Below are 20,993 nucleotides of genomic sequence, written 5' to 3'. Positions count from 1 at the left end.
CAGACCTTATTGTTTATGTGACTTTTTTCCTTTATTCCACTGTTGTCTGAATTATTTTTCATTTCATTCCTTATGGGGTTTCGTTCCTTCCATCCCTATTCAGACACTGCAAGGCAAGAAGGGAATCTCAGGGGTGGAACATGCTGCTCAAAACCACTCAAGGTTCAGCAGGACAGGCCATATATCATTCCATTTAGTTCAAACACAACACAAAACTTCACAAGGCTGTTCCAGTTGTCAATTTTATTCAAAAGGTGTCATCTATATATTTTTAATATATAGAAATAAATATGAAAGGCCCATACAAATATGAACACTTAAGAGAATACCAATACTGCCCTTCATTTTTATACTGATCTTTCAATACATAAAGGGACAAAACTGCAGCAAATAATCTACATACTTAATAAAATAAATTTTACAAAATCTGTTAACAGTGTCTGTCCATGTCTAATGGAACCTTTTAGAATTGAGTTCTCTTTTACATACATCTAACCTCAACACAAAATATGTTCAGCTTTGAGATGTTCACAACACAGACTGATGTACATTTTTCTCAAGATGGACAGTAAAAAAAATGATACTTAAGTTATACTTCAATGCAGGAATTTAGCATTATCATTTTTAATGACATGCTGTGTTAACAGCATTTTTGAAACACAGTCCAATAAATTAAAAGGAATACAATCTTGTCTTCAAGTAAAACCCAAGTCATTGAAAAAACTTCAGAATGGGCATTTGCTTTTATATACCATGATTCTTCCCAAAGCCTTAAAAAATTTACCACCACGTAAAATGTTTTTGGTAAAAAGTAATATCATAAAGTAAGTAAGCCTTTTGCTTCCTGTGAACCACATTTGATAGACAATTCCCCATATTTTTTTAACATAGGGCATCACCCACATGCAGTTATGCAATAACACTAATTTACACATTTAAAAGAGCATAAAGCAAAGTATGTGCTTAAATGGTGAGAGGAATGACTACTATATCAAATACAACTGCTCCTTCAAATGTTGGTTATTTGTTGGGTATTTTTCAGGGAGGTGTATTTTTTTTAAGAAAAGGTCACACCCCAACAATATCGAAAGGCAACCACATCATATAGCAAAAGCCTTTTTTTTCTGAAGGAGTTTGTCCTCATCCCAGAACTAAAAAGTTGCCAGATTTTAATTAAGAACTGTAGACCAAAATTCCTGCAAATTAGAAGAAATATTTCAGATATTTCCTATATGGACAATAAAACCATAGGCTTTAGCTAAGAAAAAAATATCATTTGCTGTAAGCGCACAAAAGCTCAATCTTGCGTCTCTCTCCTGTTGATTCAATTGTTTTCACTTAAGTATACAGAACTCCCTCTCCTTCATTATATAACTTACATAAATAACTGTTTGAAGAATATATTTAATAGTTTATCCACATACTAAATCTTAAAGGTATTTGGGAATGCCAATTCTGTTTTTCAAAAAGCCTACTGCTTTTACAGTGTTGTAACAATTTTCTCTTTCCATCAAAATAAAGATTTTTGAGCTCATATTACTAAACCGTATTCTCATTTTTACTTCTTGATGTTTGAATGCTTGGCTCATTGTTTCAAAAGAGAATTTATAGATTTATTGAGAAATAAATGGGACAAGTCTCTGCTTAAGGGCAGATATCCAATATGCCTTGGCTTGGAATAGCAGTTGTGTTGTAGGGTTCTCATCCACAGCATCGGAGTGGTTTCCATAACAAACCTCCTTGGATCACTGTAGTTCTCTAATCAATTTTCACTCCTCTGAACCATTTCTGAGCTCACCCAGCAAAACTAAACACTTTGCAACACAGGTTTTGCAGGCACTGCTAGATGTTCTGCAGGTCGAAAGTGGTGGACTGCTTCCCAGCAGTGTGAGAGTAACAATCTCAGGAAAGTTTTCATATGTGTTGTATGGCATTCATCTGGCCCACAAAAACTCCTTAATGATGAGGGTCAAGACTGCAAGACTCCAGCTCTGCAGAGGGCTTGACATTGAGGTTAGAGATCCATCATGTTGGGGATGGGAGACAATGACAGACCAAAAGGAAGACAGACCATATACATAAAGGCTTGCAGTATTATTTGGAAAAAATAACCCAAAACAAACCCAGAATCAACAACCCAGACACTTCCAAAGTAGGAATGCATTTATCAAAAATTAAACTTTACCCCATTATGAATGATTTGAAGTTTGGGTTCCTGAGCTTGATACTGGACAGGGGAAAGGGCATGGGCAAGTGACTTCCATCTTAAATTATACAGCAGTATCATTAGGACAGTATTTAAAACCTATTATTAGAAGAATGAATAATTTACAAATGTGACTTTAAGAATATTATAACTAAATAGTAGTTATAGAAGTTTAAGTTCAGAAGACCTTAATCTTGTTTCTTTTGTGTTTGAAATCGTTCCATTAAAGCCCTAAATATATTTCCTGGTATTTTCTGATGTTTTTCTATGAGAGCTTGGACTGCTGCTTTTGTCTGTAGGGAAAGAGAAAAGGTTTTGGTCAGAAAACCTCATCTTCATACTGCTCATATAATAACACAATTTCTAGGCTCTTTTTAATCCTTTCAAATACCACAGAACTACTGAAAGTTCAAAATACTATTCTTCCATATTTAAGCCCATAGGATGTGATTATGACAACACTGTCAAAAAACAGACTAACAAACTAGTATCTCTTATGTCTGGTAGCTGTGTTCACAAGCTGTATTAGTGATGCACAAAAGTCAAACAACAACAGAGTAAATTCATGAAGAGACTTAGGTCTATAAAGCATGTTAAACACCTGCATGATGTACTGCAACTCAAACTCCTGCCTATGCCCAGGTTTGCATCAATGACGCTCTTCCAGCGGGCATCACCTTTGCTTCTACACATGCTCAGAAGCGGCACTGGAAACACCATTGTGTCTCAGCAGATTTGACTTGTACAAAGTAATGCCCTCTGGACCCAAGGCCCCTGAAGGATCTGGTCCTGTGACACATGCTCAGGCCACTTAGCTGCATGTGGCAGCAGCCCTCACTTTCACTCAAAAAACAAACAGGCCAAGGAGTGCACACCAGTTACCCTTATTATATAAAAACTCTATAGGGAACATTCAAAAGCAGGGCAACATGCAAAAGCTGTGGTGAGAACACGTCTCCTATTCTGCCTGGACAAGCACAGGCTAGGGAATTCTTAAGGCCAGAAACAGAAGAACAGAGAATGATTTGCCTCTGTAAACCAGTGGTCAGCAAGGGCAGATGTTGGTAGTATGTTTATTGGTACAAGCTCCCATTGTTTATATGAAGTAAGTGATCAACTGTTATGTCCTTGGAGAAGGACTTCATACATCTGGTCCTAAGTGACTCTACAGATCTAAAATTTGTATTAGGTAAAAAATTTTGAGTTTTATTTTTTGCTCTATATAATGGGAAAATGCATACCGTGCCATAGCCCAAAACACAAGACACAACTTCAGAATCACTTCAAATAAGATTCTAGTGAATTTGTACTCTAGGGGCTTTATCTAGCAGAATCTGAACTTAAGTCAGAAAAAAGTGAGGGTTGGCATAAATGTAAGATGTCAATGCCTGTCTGAAAGTAACTTAAACACATTCTCTGCTGAAAGCCAGCAGTTCTGAAGTCCAGTCAGAGTGACCCCACAAAAGAAACAACCAGTGCTCTATAACCAGGGTCTAAGATTTTGCAGATAAACATTTTAAGAGTCTTTTTGTGGAGACCTAATCATAGGATAAACAGGCAAAGAGAGACAACTGAACTGACACCTGCATGGTCAAGAAAGGTCTCTCTCTCAAGTGAAGTTTTCAGAATATTTTAAGTGACCATCTGTGGAGTTTTCAAAAATACCTACTTCAGTCCACTCCATCTCACTGCTCCACCACTTAACTGGTTTATGTCTTTGCACTGTGAAATCTATTAATAAACTGAATAAACATGAGGACCTGAAAATCCTTTCTATAAGGCATCTAAATCTTAATTACAGGAACATTTAGAAGTTAAATTGCTGGGCTAGAAACTGGACAAAATAGAAACTCACTAGACAAAGCAGTGAAATTATTTGTATTTTTCTTTTATTGTATGTAATTCCAACAGTTTGTGAACATAGATTTGCTATGTTTGAAAGGCTTCCTTAGCATCTTTCTGAAAACACCAGGAAGCAGAATGCTTCCTCTTGGTTGAAGTGCTTCTCTCTGTCAACTGAGAGTTGTCTTGTCTGACCAAACTTCTTCAGTCTTTAAAGCAAGTTGTTTCTTAAAGCAAATATAGGGTGCAATTAACTGTAAAAGACCTAGAACATCTGCAAGTTGTAGTAATAAAAATATGGTATTTAAGAACAACATTCAGAGTTAGGCAAGTACCAAACTTACCATGATTCCACCAATTTCTATAACTGGCTCCTAGACAGAAATCACTTGACAAGACTATTGCAGTGTTTTTTATCAGAACACTCATTATTTTAAATGTACATCTATAAATAACTATCTTACCTTTGCAGCTAGTTCCTCAGCAGTCATATTTGGTTCATATGGAATGGGTTCTCCAATAAATGTACGCAGCTTGACAGGAAACCCCCCGTACAGAGGAACTACCGGCAACCTAATACGCTCGTATAGTGACCTAAGTATTTCTAATGTGAAAAAATGTAGTTGAAAATGGGAGAAAGAAAGATGGGGAAAGGAGAAGGGGAGTGGGGGAGGGTAAAGGAGGGAAGAGAGAAAGAGAGAAAGAGAGACACTGGAATTATTCTGTAAGGTTTTTTTATCCCCACTATGTCAACACTGAAACTGGCTTGCAAAGTAATCTAGCTCCCAACCCAGACTCTCAAATAATGTGTCATCTCAAGTGCTACCATACCTTGACTTTTATTTCCTAAAAGCCGCATTAATGCTTATATCAGACTTATTTCTACCCTAACTTGGTATGAAGTCTTTCCTCCAAAGAGTAGCTGAAACAAGAAGAAAAAAGAGGAGAAAAATTCAATAGCTGCCTCTCTGGAGAGGAAGAGAATCCTACGCAATACAGGTTACAGGTTCAGCTTATTTGACAGGTTAGCATTAGAAACTAGTATTGGAAAATGGCATGTTCAGTCCCACTGAGGTCTAAAGGATCAGAAATAGCCTTATCTGCCTAAAGGTCACTCATGCTAGCATACTGAATTGCTCTTTCATATCACACATTGGTTGCAGTTAAACAACATAAAAAGAGAAAAAAAAACAGGTATTTCAAACAGCTCCAGGAGGACACATCCTTCTCCACATGCCATCTTCTAAGCATTTATCCCAAATGTACCCAGAAGAGATTATTTGAAAAAAGTGCACTAATACTATCTTCCTCAATTTCAGACAAGAAACTCCATTAACCGGCATGCTGACATAAAAAAATCCATACTGCTCAAGATGTGGAATTTTCTGTACACAACCTATAAAAACAAAGACAAAACCACCGAAACTGGAGTAACACCTCCAGTGACCAAGAAATTACACTCCTCTAGCAACTATGCTGTAGAATTCAAGTAGCATAAATGATTTTGGCTTCAATTTCCTCTGTTTGGGATTCTCCTGAACACAGCAACAATTAATTGCTGTTTATTTTTGTACAACATGACAAATGCATGAATTATTCCAGCTTTGGCATCTGATGCCTTGGTTTTCTTGTGCAATATATAGCTCTTAAGCAGAGGGGGAGAGAAACAGAACTGTGTTGCCCTGCAGCCCTCTGATGAAGGTGATGATGCCATAATTGAGGCAGAACATGTGGTGTGGAGACTTGTTCAGGCCCCTCTTCTAGGTAGTAACTAAGAGATATAAAAAAGAGGGAGTTTAACACTAGCAAATGAGCAGAGATGTGGGCATCTAATCATCCCAGAGATGGATCCCTCAGACACAATACCCATCTATTCATGTTCTGGCTGTAAGTTCCACAGAGACAAGGAAGGAGAGCTGCCAAACGCAAGGTTTTGTGAGGAACCACAGGTCTAGAGCAGAATAGAAAAGCAACTACAGATTAAATGTAGTTCAAACCGTTCAAACTTTAAGTACAGGTAGAGGTGTAAGCACAGAGCTTTAGGAGAGCAGAAATAATGTATCAGTTGCCAACCTGTTTGCTTTGCTTCTTAACAGACAGCAGAAAACCTAGGGTTGGCCTAGCAGATATAAGCAGAGAAAAAAAGTACTTTAAATCTTCCTGCCTTTTTCTGTGTCTTTTTTTCTTTCTTCTACTGCTAGTTCAAAAGAACACTGTTATGTGGAAAATAACCTAGATGAGCCAATGTCACATCTAATGCTGATATTAAATCCTAATAATATCTCTGAACTCTACCAGAGAGCAAACATCAAGAAACAAGGCTGTGCTGAATCTCAAACTTATATGATGATTATTTCTACAGAGATAGGCTAAACACATGGAAAAATAAACTACAGAAAAACAGAAAATATCTTACTTATTCCTCCTAATGTCCTAAAGCCTTCTCGAACATTTTGTGTAAACATAGGGATGACGGGCTAGGAGGGAAAAAAAATAATTAAGAATTTAAGGAAGATAGTACTATCTAAAAAACTTCTACCTCACTTAAACTCAACAGGCAAATTAATTTAAGGTTTCTCAGACAAGAATATACAGAGAGTAAAACAGGTATTCTGAAGTTCTTCTGTAACCTTCTGCCATGAGGTTTCAAACTGGAGAATACCACAAGATTTCAGTGAGTCACTGTTTCAACAAGTCTATTTTCTTAGAGCAGTCCAGAATTTCAGAACCTATGGAGCTTTTAGGCATCCCTCCCCCCATGTAGCAGTGTTTGCACAGTTGTGACTTAAGTGCTTAAACCTCTTACCTAATTTGTAGTTATGCTCAAAGGGAAGGATTCAGAGGATTGGGACACTAAACTTGTCCGATGCCTCTCTGTGCTGATGGTATTGCTTCACACTTGATGTGTCATATTCAATACATGTCCATGACTTATTTCTGCTGATAAGTACTTGGAATGGTGTTGAATATTCCAAGTTTTTATTGCTGTTTTTAAAATTGCAAACAGCTGTCAAGATTTACAAGAACTATGAGGGGGTCAGCTACAATATAAAGTTTTTCAATAGCATTTTATAGTATGTGCCCGTTGTACACAGCATCATCAGAAATACAGAACTCTTAATGGGATTTTCATGAACTCAAATTGTTTTAAACTTTTTAAAGCCAAGCATGGGGATGAGCTAGCACATGTAACTTTTCAGACATGGCTCAAGTTGGGAGTTTTTTGAGAGGAAAAAAAAGTCTGTAAATAATTACAGAGCATAAGAAGAAGTGCAGTTGCCTAAACTGAAGGCATACAAATCTTTTTTCTAGAACAATCTTATTTGGAACATCTTACTTTTGACTTAGAGGTAGAAATTTTTGTTTATATGACAGAAATTCTGGCAAAAAAACCTGCTGAAATAAGACAACTTCAACAGGTTGAAGGCGCCAGTTTTAGACACATTTTTCTGGTGTATCAGACACATTCTTCTTTCCATGAGGAGTTCTGCTGATGATTCAAGGTGACTTGGAAGTTCATCTTTAATTGAAATAAAGATGTTTTTCCCAGTTCAGCCTGCCTCTGACACTCTTTCTATTTTACTGCATCTCTTGGGGTTTTTTTTAGAGGGGATGAAGCTACAAGACCTTTGTGAGTGCATAAAGGGAACCAACACACTTCCAATAAAATAAATGCAACTAGTACAATCATAGTTGAATCTCAAGTATGGTCTTTCACATGCTATTGTAATACATTAGTAAAATCTAAACTTGTTGAAAATACCTGTTTAAACAGTATTATTTTCCTTGTGAGAAAAGTGATGCACACTTGGGTCTTAAAAGTATTCTATTTCTGTATAAAATCCAGAGATTTATGTAGTCTGTCTTTGACAGTAGCTAAATATAAAACTCCTGGTGTGAGACTTGCTTTTAAATTAGGTATATGCAGACCTATGGACATATGACACATCTTCCAAGTACAAATCTAGAACAAGAGGGACTCTGAAATTATTACTAAAATAGTTCAATATACTCAAATATATCACACACTGTTGTGCCTTAACAGTTGGTCCTCTATGAGTAACTACCTGCCTGCTGACCAAGCCCTGTGCTGTACATTAGAACTGAAGAGTTCACACCAGGGACCAGCCCTGGACATCCCTCACTACCATAAAATACCAATACAGTACAAAGTGTCGGCGAGTCTATACCCTGCTGGTCACACCACACTTCAGTGACAGAACAAACGGACACATTGAGTTGGACTCCATGATCCTGATGGTCCCTCCCAACTCAGCACATTCCGTGACTCTGGTATGTAGGGTTGTTTCCCAACCATGCTGGTCAGGGAGGGCTAGACCATCACAATATTAACCAGGTATGTATAAAACAGCGTATGCTTATAAGGAGAAACCATCTTTTATTTCATCTCTTGTTCTTTTGAACTCTGGACTTCCTAACCACACTATTCTTAGCTGACTCATAAGCCTTCTTATCTATCAAAAGCGACAAAAAGAGTCTTGAAATGTAATTATTAGAGCATGTAGACCATACTCATGACAGTCAGAAATCTAACATCAAATATATGATAATCAAAACAGCTTTCTCTGGAAGAAAGTACTAATAACTTAGCTTTCTTTGCTTCTCTTCCATTATGTGTCATACTTACCACTTTTGCATCAATGGCCACCTGAGCAAAGCCCTTCCGATCACTCCACAAAATAGTGTACATTTCATCACTGAAGAGTGCTTCCCGAACTCCACCTGGGGCAATGGCTAACAGATGGCCCTCCTCCAGAGTCCTGACACAAGCTTCTTTTGGTCCATGTATAACTCCAAACACCTCAAGGAGTATTCTAAAACCTGTAGGTTTAAGATAACATTAATTCTGAAAATGTAACTTCATACTACCATTGAGTACAGATTCCCAGCAAGGAACACTATGGCTAAAACTTAATTGTCTAATAAGCTGTGGTCCCCAGTCCCCAAGAGGGACTGAAGCATTAAGTCTAGCTTACAGATTTTGGTCTGCAAAGTTGAAGATTTAGGATTTTCAGTGGCTTTTTGTCATAGTAAAGTCAAGTGTTATCCCACAGTCAGGACTAAACTGAAAAAGAACTGTCAAGCACTCTGTGATATCCTTCACATGTCCCTTCAAAGGAGCTGTTTGACTCAAGGGCATTGGGTCCTTGCTCAAGCTCTACTGCTCAAACATAGCACAGCCCAAATAGAGAGAAACAAGAAGCAAAACCAGGAAATTGTTGTGGTTCTGTTTTGTGAACTTCAGTAAAGAACAGTAGTGCATAAGAAGGAGAATGACAAAGAAAATGCATGGTTCTCTGCATAAGGGATCACTGCAGCAATTGACTCTGGTTCAGTCTGTGAGTACCTGGATGGCATTTCATACAGAGAAGCATCTGGTAAGCCTCAACTGGGTACACTCACCTTATGTTAATATTGTAACTGAAGTTTTTGACCTAAGGTTACATAAACTCCTCATATCACCTTGAATTTGACTTGTCATTCAGACTGTACTCTTCAAGAAACAGTAGAACATCAAAATTTTGCTACAAGCATCAAAAGGAACACGTCTGATCAATTTAGACAACTAGCCTATCGTTAAAGGACATAATTACCACAGACCTCTGTTTGCATGAAGTAAGTCCTGTTCAGTTGGTTCAACAGATTTTAAACTTATACAGTATTTATGAGTAGTGTAGTAATAGTACCAAAATGGTAACTTTGGATGACTGGGTGGTAAGGGGAGCATTACTTCTCTGTCTTGAAGTTTCCCATTGAAGCAAACAACCTTATCAGCCATAGACAAAGAACTGATCTAGTTAAGTTCACCTCTTAATAACAAATGAATAGCTGTGACTATAAACACACATTTGCTACATACACATACATGCTAAAGGAGAGCCCAAACAAAGTTAAGACGACAGAGGTCTTATAGCTTGCATAAACTAAGGGCTTAGGAAGAAAAGCACGAGGCAACACATTATTAATGTATTCTTAACTAAACTCTGATTTCTAACTAGTCTTTTTAACTGGTGTGAGTATAATTACTCCCAACTTATCTCTATACCCAATCAGGATCTGCCCATACACACAGCCACAGAACACGAGCTGCATTACACCTGTCTCATATTTTGCCATGCCTGCCTCACACACTGCTGATGACACTCAGTCTTCACCTAGTAGCATTTGCATGGAAGAACACCTGAAACAGAGTTTACCTAATTGAAATTCATTTCCTTCAGGTGCTTTTTTTTTGTGGGATTTTCAATAGCTGATTTTTACAATGCTTGACATTCCCAAACTAATTAAAGCGCTTTGGAATGTACCTGGTGGTAAAAAGCTGCCTGTCTCTAAGTACTTTCTATTAGTAAGCTCAGGAGACAGACAAAACAGTCATGAAAAGGGTTGAGATGAGCAGGAAAAGAGACTCCAAAGAAGCAAAGACTGTGACAACACCATTTCTGCATTGGATACACTGAGGAAGGGATGAGGGGGAGGGTGTGTGTGACAAAGCAAACACCAGTTCATAGATCAGTAAAAAAAAAGAACAGAATATTGACAAAATACAGACAAAAAAAAAATGTACTACAGAGTAGTTGTCCAGGGAGGTTTCAAGTCCTCACAAAATTTCTCAGCTGTATTTCCTCTCTTGACTTTTAGTATCAACTTTATATTCTGAGCTGTACTTCACAGCCTTGCCAGCAGATCACACATTACTATTGATATCTCTGCTTCAGTACCAAAGAAGGACCTGGCTCCCCTAAAGCAGCTGAGAGACAGAATCTGACACAATGGCCCAGAAAGGACAGCCAGGATGCCTGTGTCCAAGGCAAAGATCACCAGAAATTTAGAAGAAACACTGGGGTAGTACCAGGTAGCCCTGCATGAAAGGAACCAAGAATCGTTTTTCCATTTTAAACCACAAAACAACACTCAAATATCTAAACACAATTTTTCAGCCATGCAGAACATATTCTTCCAGACACCAAGAAGTTCGAATTTACTTTTATTCCACAGTTCAACCTGAACTGTGTCCTTTGCCCCAACACACTCTTCTATTTTCCACAAGGCTGTATTGGCAGAAATGTTTGAAAAACCTTTGGAGAGTACCCAGTAAGGCATGTAATACTGCTCTCAATTTGTGCACTATGTACATTTTTCTATCTTGACTGTAATATCAGGGCTGTCAGCTACCAGATACCAGGATGACAAGCATGTCATCATTTTTCCATGGTTGACCTTTAGGACCCCAGACAGAGAGGAACCATTTAGACCACTGAATCCAACCTTCCATAGTTGTAGGTAATCACACATATATATCTGCAGAGCATCCAGTCCACAAGATACTTTGCAACATCTTGCGCATGTAACAGACAAGAAGCCAAAGGTCCTTTCCTCTGGAACATTACAGGGAAGGGATTGTCTTAGTTACATAAAATAGCAGGCAACTTTTAAAGAGGGCTCCCAGATGACTTTAGGAAGCAAAAATGGCCCATACTATAGCAGAGGATGATGGAGAAGAACACAAGTGAAATCTCAATCCTCTCTGAAAGCTTTGGGAAAAGGCTTTCTCCTAAACTTAGAGAAGTAAATGTTTTTCTGAGCACTACACAGCTAAGAGTCTGAAGGAACCAGAAAGCTGGAATACTGAGTTTGTTTTTCCCTGTAGCTAACCTCTAGTTATAAAAGAAGGAAAAAAAGAATTCACATGACCATATTTCATATCCTTCTCCTCCAAAACTGCAAGAAAAGCATACTTAATACTGACACAATTCTGACACATCCATGTGTGTCTAACAGACTCCCCAAATGCACTGCCACCCCTTCCCATTTTCCCTGCATTGAGCATAATAATTTTGGTTTAAACATCTTCTGCAAAGCATCCAATTTAATCTGAACACTTAATCAAGATCAGACAGCCTTGGTATTAGGATAAAATTACACAGTCTTTCTGGTTTGATTCACAAGGGAAGCAGCACCTACCTGAGTTGCCAGTCATAGATTACTGTGCTTATTTTGAAAAAATCCACAACATTTTCTGGGCTCTTTGGACTTGTCTCCCTGAACAGCCTTAATTCCTTCACAGAATCATAGAATTACGTAGATTAGAAGGAAGCTCTGGAGGTCATCTAGTCCAGCCTCCCACTCAAAGCGGGTTCAACTAGATCAGGCTATTCAGAGCCTCACCCAGTAGAGTTTTGAAAGTCTGCAAGGATGGAGATTCCCCAACTTGCCTAAACAATCTGTTCAAGTGTCTGATCTCCCTCATGGTAAAATACCTTTCCACATATCTAATCAAAATTTCCTGTGTTGCAACTTGTCTCTGTTACTTCTCAATCTATTGCTGAGCACCTGTGAGAAGAGTCTGACTCCCTCTTCTCCCCACCCTCCCACTAGGTCGCTGAAGACAGCAATAGTATCTTTCCCCACCCTTCTCTGGTACACACCAAACAAATCCAGTTCTCTCAACCTCTCCTTGTACACTGTGTGCTCCAGATCCCCATCATCCACTGATGACCTTGTACCAGGGAGTCCAAAACTGGACACCATGTCACAGGATGTGCTTGCACAGGTGCCATACTAAGCGAAAAAAATCTCTTCACTCAAACCAGTGGCTACATTCATACTACAAAAAGCTCACCATGCAGTTCATCTTCGCTGTAAAGGCACACGGCCAACTCACATTCAGCTTGTTGTCCACTAGAATCGTAAGTCCTTTCCTGGAAAGCCCCCTGTTATCCAGAGAACTGTGGCACAGAATTGCTCTATCCCAGATGCGCAACTCCACATTTGCTTTTGTTGAACATAATATTTCTACCAGTTGAATTCTATGAAGTCACTCTGAGAACAAGCTTTAATGCCCAGTATATCAGCAGCTCCTCCAGTTTGGTATCATCAGTGAATTTCCTGTGCATCCTCCAGGCCCTCATCCAGGGGTACTATAAAAGCTCTAAGCAGCAGTGCTCTCAGTATCAATCCCTGAGGAATGCCTGTAGCTGTTAGCTAGATGTTGTACCGCTAAACCAGTTCTTCAAGATCAGCCATTCAGCAAGATGTTTCTGCAATGCTACTGAACAATATTTGGGGGACTCATAAGTATACTCGCACTTAGAGCCTTATTTTTAAGCAGAAAAGGAGTAAAACATAATGTCCCATTTGATAAACATCTGTGCCTATAAAGATACAATACACAGCCAAATCTGCACCACGAAGCAGGATATATTAGTTATCTGTATGCAAAAGATCTGATAACCATTGATACATTAATCTGTTGGCAAAAGCAGTTGTAGAGGCAAAGCCATACTGTAATCAGTATGAAAAAGTTCTTTTCAGGGACTAAGGCTGAAATAAATCTATACCAACAAAAAGACAGTTTTCTTACATGAGTTGGTTCTACTAACAGCACCAGTACACTACAGAATGCTCCTTGTAATTCATTTTGTGAATTGACAGGCCTTTAATCACAAACCAAACTTGAGAAAGAAAGAGGGTACTACTGTATTTCACACAGACAAAAAACCAAACCCCTCACATAATAATTTCACCAACTGGCAGTGCATTTCACTAGGCTACCCAGCCAAAATCGTGCCCTAAACGTATTTTTCATTTTCTACCTGCTTCACCCCATGTTTCACACAAACATGTTGAACACTTCTCTAGCTTTCCTCCACAACAGATTCTACTTGAAACAGTCTTCCTAGGCACAGGTACCACTGCCTGCCAGCCTCAACTAGATAAGAGTTGGATGGGATAAGAAAATGCATTGTCTCTCCAGTCTATTATTCTTAACGTACAGGGTATTTTTTCCAAACAGTTTAATTCTTAATCAGTTCACACCACTCATTCTGCCTATGTTAATCAAAAAGAAATGTCTTATTGAAATCTTTGCTAATGATTAATACAGAGAACACTGCTTCTCCTACAATCTCGTTCTCTTTGTTTCTAAACACCATAGAGTCATTGGAAGGTGCTACCCAGGCAGGACTATGTCCCATCCTTGCATGGGCCAGTCTCGTTCTTGTTTGTAAAGAAAATGCTCTGTTTCAAAACTTTCACTAAATTTGTCTGAATGTCTGTTCTGAAAGCTGTGCTCCTGCAACACCATTTTTACTAATAACACAATTAGAAAATTAAAATAAGAATTCCAAAACTGCTTGTTTATAATGAAGTGTGTTACCTGGTAATCTAAAGACAAAATGATCAGCTACTACATTGCAGCGCCTCTTCTTCATTATATGAAGTCTAGCTGAGAAATAGATATAGTCAACGGGAGTAGCTCCATGATAAAACACAACAAGTCCTGGTCCTTGAGGAATATTTTCAACACCATGAAGCTCATAACCTGTTAGGAGTTAAAAATGTAACAGATGTTATATTTTTATCCAGTTCTATCCCAAATAAACTAACTTGCAGCAAGCTGGCAAACTGAAACCAACATGGATTGAGAAGTGGTTAGAGCAAAGTGACCGATGATACTGCAAGTTAGCTCTTCACTTACCTACAGGAAATACAAGTTGCTTCATAGAGAATACAAGTTTCATTTAAGGCACTACACAGAGAAAGAGCAAAAAAAAAACCCCCAACATTAAAAGAAAACACCCAGTTGCACTATTTCAAACTGTATAATTTATCCTTATTTTTTCAGTTCACTATTTTCAAGGCTGCAAAGTCCTCAGAATCAATCATTCAAGAGAAATCAAAATACAGACTGGAGTGGAGAAACAACTATTTCAAGCTATTATTAACCTTTTGAAGTTCATTGCCATCGGTGACTGTTTTAGAAGACTTGACATGACAGCACCCATTTTCATGTCTCCTTTTACTCCAGGACATGAAGTTTATCTTTGTTACTTCTCTCCAAGTTATACCTGTTCCAGCTTTCCATCACTATATACTAAAAGCTAGTTGGGACTAGCTAAATATGTGTAGCTAAAAAATACATAAACACACATAAGCTTCTTCCTGACCTCACATTTCTATTCCAAGTTACAGGGCAGAATATATTTAATTAACACAAAATGCATCAGTATAGAACATACTCAGTTAATGCCCAGCAGTACTGTTGCAGTATCTTTTTAAAAATAAAATAAAGCAATCTAAAACAAAACACCGAAAAAAAACCCTCAACCAAATCCTGTCACTTCTTCCTAAGCTAATCAGATCTGCAACTCCTATTCCATTAATTTAATTCTGAAGGTACTCTTGGCTCTTCTCCCTCTATTTCACTTTGTATACCTGTGGAGCTGCAACACATCACAAGTGTGTCATCTGTCCCATCACAAGGGACTGCTAACTGTGCTCCAAGCCAGCAAGTGACACACGTGGCATTGGCGTAATACATAAAAAGTTACAGGTATCAATCACCAGGTTTGGGGCTTTTTCATTGTATGGTTGATTTTTTCTCTTTTTTTAATTAATGCTGTTGGATTTCAGGATGGAAAGTTGTTCTTATGATATCCTGATGAATCAAGTAGGGGAAAAAATAACTGGAAAACATTTCATTCTTTAGCGAGGCAAGTGTATAGATAAGAGGGAAGCAGCTGGCAGGTTAGAAAAAAGTCACAGCTCTCAATGAGGGACCGGATAAGAATCTTCTTGCACAAATAAAATGTCAGACCTTATGAAAAGAAAAAGTTACTAAGGATTAAAAGAGCCAAGGCCTTAAAAATTATTTTCTTGTGAAAAAAAAAGTAAATAGCTTTTTATTGTGAAGTGAGCATTTTAAGCTCTTTGATGTAGCAGTTGATTTTGATGTAGTGTAGTTTCCTAGATTTGAAAGTTACATCTTAGTCTTACAAAGCCCATCTGATACAGCTGCTGCACCATCTGGTTATCAATGCCTTGAAAACCCGCTTTCCTTTGACTAGAGAACAAATAGAGATGATTTTCAAGGATTTATTCTTTATGTAAATTGTTCTGAAGTATCTCTTTCTCCTTTAGCTGCATCTAGACTGAATGCTCTGAAAGAGACTTATGATTTCCTTAGACAGAAAAGCCAAACCATTTATTAAGTCTGTCTTTATAAAGAAATAATAGCAGAAGGACAAAGAACAGGGCCCTTAGTTTTGACAATCTAGTAGAGAAAGTAGTAGTCAAAAATACAAAGATAAATAAAAAAGTAGAGTTCTGTAACACTCTCAGGCTCTGAAGGTAATTTCAAGAAGCAACTAAGTGCTCCTTTTAGCCATCATTTGGCATTTCATGTAAGACTGGTTAAGTGCAATTAAATTATGCCAACATGTGCTGGCTGACATACTAGCTATCAGGGAACTGGCATTTAACTTCCAGTCTTCTTATATTAACCCTGAAATTATACAATTAATTGATCTAATTTTTAAAACAACACACATTTCAGGTCTTCTTCAAATGAGGAAATCCAGGAATTGTTATACAAAGCAAAAAATGGAAAAAAAGACACTTAAAATTTTGCATATATTTAACCAGAACAGAGATGTCATTTTATAGCAGCAAAGGAAAAAATGCATAAGACAAAAAACTTACATTCAAAAAAGTCTCAATGTCCTTTTTTTTTGTCTCAAGCACAACTGACAGTCACTCATAAAACAGAAAAAACACCTGGCCTCAACTGGTATGCACTAGCAGCAACAATCAGGCATATCTTGATAATCTTGAAAGCTAAATGAGGAATAAGAGCTTCAGAAGTTTTTAATGAAAGGTCAGATCTCACTTACCATGCCATATTCTCCCATGTCCATCCCATATGGTTGCCAACATTTCTCTTGCACCTATCCAAACGTCATGGGAATAAGCTTCCTTTATTTCATTCTTCCTTTTATAAATATGAAGCCAGAGAATGGAAACATAGAAGAGAATGATAATAACTCCTGGAAGTACAAAGACTACTACAAGTGGAAAAAGCAACCATAAAATGTAGAATGCATAACTCAGATAATCTCCAATATCCTCCACACCAGTCCATTCTTCCAGAATGTAAGTCAGGCAAGTTAAATAGGACATAGATGTTGGTCCTGCAGTAGAGGATTCATTTCCACCTGTCATCTCCTGTTTAAAAGAAAAATTTTAAAAAGTATATTAATAAATCTTCCAAAAAATATAGATCTGCCTATACTGTTTATTCATATAATTAACCTCTCTGATGCATTTTATTCATATACAATCTACCCCATATCCCAGCAGTACCTATTAGAAACATAGCACTTCACACAGCAAAACTTTTACTTGATCTTTACAGTCCTTTTCTTTTAGGTACTGGAAATGCTGACAATTCTAATGGAGAAAGATGGTGCAATTACTTTATTTCAGGCTAGGATTTTATCTCATTGAAAGCTGTACAACTTGCACAGACCCAGAACATTTATTCTGTTACCAATACCAATTAATACTGAATTTTTGAATTTCAGAAAGCAGTATTGATTAGTCTAACTTATCATTACAATAAAATAAAACCTTATCTCAAACACTAACTACAACAGGAAACAGCACAATCTCAAATCCAGTGCTTTAAGGAAAACCTGCTGAACACTTCCACTCACTATAACCCTAGAACATCTCAGGAAGAAGATTCTCAAATAAGAAAGTCTCAGTTCTGGAAAGATCTTAACTTGTAACCAGAAATTTTCTGATAGCAACATGTCAAGACCCAAAGCACAACACTGAGAGGCAGCAGAAAAGACAAAAGGGAAAAAAGGTCACAAAAGTCCTCTTTAGAGTTTTAACTGCTCTGGCTTTACTGTGTCTATATATAAGAATCTCTCCACTCCAATGCCAGCTCCTAAAAAGTTACCAGCCCACAGATGTCAAGCCTGCAATTTCAGGCTTACTGTAACTCTGGAGCAACATTTTTTTTTTCTTAGCTTTGTACAATTTAGGGGACAAGTTGCTATTCACTTCACCTTACAAATACAGGACAGCCTGAATGCTTGGCTATTTTAGTGCTTGAACAGCAAACAATACCTCTGGGCACAAAAATTATTCTAGGCTAGAAAAAAACTGGTTGATCAATATTCCAAGTTCCGCTAGTCAGGACCAAGAAGAAAAAAAATGTTGCAACTGTATAATAGGCTTGTAGAGAGAAATGGAAGAACAGCATTTCTAAAAATGAAAAGAATCTAAGTTTGAAGTTGCTGTATTTTGTTTATTAGAATGTGACTTACAGCAGGTATGTCTGCAAAGCTCCTATGCCTAGACAAACATGTACGTCTACTATTCCTTTACTCTTGCTTTGTTTTTGCGAGAAACAAGAGACTGAAATACAGACGATAATATTGCTTTCAGAACACTGTGTGACAACAAAAATCACAAAGCAGCTCAATTTTACTCCACATTTGTTAAGGAACATTGAAACACATACTAGAGTAGAACTCATTTCACTTATTTTCCCATCTCCATTTTCCCTCACATTCTGACAGAGCAAGGATGTCCCTTTTCCTTTGTTTTTGGAAATCGGCCTCTACCTACATTAGTCAAGGTAACTAGCTCCTACTAGTGAGAAAAAAGCTGATCTTTGCTCCCACAATCCATGGCTGCTCCAAACTAATTCAGGCTTACAACATTTTGCTCCTCAGCATGTTCTTGAGGACAGTGTGATGGGTAGCCGATTTATCTCCAGCCTCATATAAGCACATAGCATTAGTGACATGCCCTTCACTGAATTCATGCACCCCTGTCTTTGGGGTGTGAATTAGGGGGAAAGGATGGGAGAGAGAGAGTGTGGGAGAGCAAGAGAAAGCTCTTTTTCATTTCAGTTGCCAGAGCTGAACTCCAGAACCTGTCAGGCAGCAAACACCCACAGCAATTTTAAGAAACACCACTTGTGAGACCAAGCAAGATTGAGGAATAGTATTCAACACCACAATATTAATCAGATTGTTATGCCTGGACCTCTCCAATGGCTCCACCTACTACCTAGAGAACAATATGGAGCATGGGTTACAGCACAGAAGCATTTTTTCAAAACTCAGAGGTGATTGCGTAGCTTAAAAGAAAGCTTATAGCTATACTCTCCCACTTATTAACTACTTTAAATTGCTTATGGCTTTCCCCAAATCCCAAATCCTCCATCAAGTAAAGTCCTGTTCACACATGTCAGTCTTGCAAAATATTACGTGTCCTTTTGCCTATAATGTTCAATGCAATACCTCAAATGCAATCACCACAGTTTTTGAAGTTTACTTGCATATCTGTGTGCTAACCTGCAACAGAAACTAAGAGCTAACATCTTCTGTGCTACCAGCCACAGAGGTAAGAGCTAAAGCACTGCCTTCCCTCAGGAACAGTCAAATCTACCCTGAACAACACTGCTTCCTCATCTTGAGGAGCATCACAGGATAATTTATACTGGAAGTTACACTGTCCAACCTCTTCCTAACTAGCCAGTTAAATCAGGTTGTTCAATGACATATCCAGTCCAGTCTATAGTATCTCCACGGACAGAGATCCCACAGCTTCTTTGATCCCCTAATCCAGTGCTTGAATACCTTCATGGTGCAAATGTTTTTCTTTATTCTAGTTCTAGAGTTCCCCTTACTACACCTTGTGTCTGTTGCCTCCTGTCCCTTTGCTGTGAAGATTCTACTTCCCACATTCATTAAGAGCACCAGTACTGTCATCACAATGTGGGTACTATGGCAGTGAAGAAGGGAAGGCAGATCATGATCAAAAAAAAGCCCAGAAGTTCCACACTGAACACAGGTTCAAAATAGTTCTTGCATGCCACTAACAGGCAACAACACTGGTCTGTTCCAGCTCACTGTTGAGCAGTTCAAAATACACATTCTTAAGTTCTAACTTGCTAATGCAGCAGCTCACATTTTTCACTAGTTCACAAAGACAAAATTTCTCATTTGACTAATTAGAGTGCTAACAACTTATGCTTCTTATAACTTCAAGCTTTATGATGTGGAAACAAGGCTAACACACAATTCCCATCACTGACTTCTGGCACATGACCCAGAAAAGTCCTCAACTACAGCGGAGGCCTTCAGCTGCAGTCAGCAGATGCTGGGATCACCGAGACCCTACTGATCAGGATAGGAGCGATTAGGGACAGCAGCACGCTCTGCTGCAAAGGACACACAGCACGATTTCAGCGTGCAGAGTCAACGTGCAAGTGAAACCTCTGGAGGACATCCCAGTGTTTCCAAACTAGAAAGACACCGCGAAGCAGCAGCTACGACACGTCCCTGCCAACAGAAACACACGGCTACGGAGAGCGTTTCCACCAGAATTAGCACTGCCACCACAAGCACAGCAAAAAAAAAAAAAAAAAAAAAAAAAAACCAAAACAAACGAAAATCACCAGAAGACCCTGATAATCCTGCTAATGTCACCTACGACAGGAGAGACCCTAGAAGTCGGAGGATGGTTTAGCCCTTGTTTTGGCCCAAGAACTGGGCGGGTTTCTGTGCCGGCTGGTCAGCGGCTCCTTCTGCAGGCGGCCGGAGGGGGTCGAGCCCCGCTGTCCTGGCCAGCAGGACACAGCCCGGGCCCGGCCGCCCCCACGAAGCGCCCCCGGCTCCCATCGCGCTCCGCCCGCGGCCCGTGTGGTTAAAGCAAGGCCCCGAGCTCGGCGGTGACCGAGGCCACCAGGGCAAGTCACCTCCCGCCCAGGCACCTGCGTGGTGGCAGCGGGGCCAGGCCCGGGCCGGGACCCTCCACCCGCCCGGCAGCGCCCGCTCACCTTGCCCTGGCGGCGGCGGGACCGGCTCCGGCCCCGCGTCCCTGCCGGGGCCCGGTTTTACTCTCCGCCCGCCGCCCCCGCGGAGGCCGGGTGCCCGCGGGGCGGCCGGGCCGGGGCGGCTCCCGGCGGCGGGGCGGGGGCGGGCGGGCGCCCTGCGGAGCGGGGGCGGCCGCGGGGGCGCGCAGGGCAGCGGGAACTCCGCGCCGCCGGGGGCGCGGCAGCCGCCCGGACCCGCGTCCGGCACGCACCGCCCGCCGCTTCCGCCGCGGCGGCGCGGGCTGGGCG

General features: G+C 39.5%; 1 protein-coding gene and 1 long non-coding RNA gene across 4 annotated transcripts; one reads left to right on the top strand and one right to left on the bottom strand.

Moving 5' to 3' along the window:
- Positions 1–225: 225 nt before the first annotated feature.
- LOC137473009 (DGAT1/2-independent enzyme synthesizing storage lipids-like) lies at positions 226–20,972 on the bottom strand. 3 transcript variants are annotated; one of them, XM_068188652.1, is made up of 7 exons: positions 20,709–20,972; positions 16,741–17,071; positions 14,226–14,390; positions 8,697–8,890; positions 6,465–6,525; positions 4,513–4,652; positions 226–2,499 (listed from the first exon to the last, which is right to left on the bottom strand). In XM_068188652.1, the coding sequence occupies exons 2-7, from the start codon at positions 17,066–17,068 to the stop codon at positions 2,395–2,397; spliced, it is 993 nt and encodes a 330-aa protein (XP_068044753.1). In that variant the 5' UTR covers positions 17,069–17,071; positions 20,709–20,972; the 3' UTR covers positions 226–2,394. The 3 variants fall into 3 exon arrangements, 2 of the variants coding, with proteins under 2 accessions (XP_068044753.1, XP_068044765.1); XM_068188664.1 differs by lacking the exons at positions 226–2,499; positions 4,513–4,652 and adding an exon at positions 4,783–4,970; XR_010998559.1 differs by lacking the exons at positions 226–2,499; positions 4,513–4,652 and adding an exon at positions 6,855–7,055.
- Positions 2,704–7,306, top strand: LOC137473023 (uncharacterized). The gene is made up of 2 exons (XR_010998560.1): positions 2,704–2,848; positions 4,966–7,306. It is a non-coding gene; the product is annotated as an uncharacterized lncRNA (long non-coding RNA).
- Positions 20,973–20,993: the final 21 nt, after the last annotated feature.

The sequence above is a fragment of the Anomalospiza imberbis genome, chromosome 1, assembly GCF_031753505.1.
Source record: "Anomalospiza imberbis isolate Cuckoo-Finch-1a 21T00152 chromosome 1, ASM3175350v1, whole genome shotgun sequence".
In the NCBI taxonomy this organism is placed as follows: domain Eukaryota; kingdom Metazoa; phylum Chordata; class Aves; order Passeriformes; family Viduidae; genus Anomalospiza; species Anomalospiza imberbis.
This window is presented reverse-complemented; position numbering and strand designations above follow the sequence as displayed.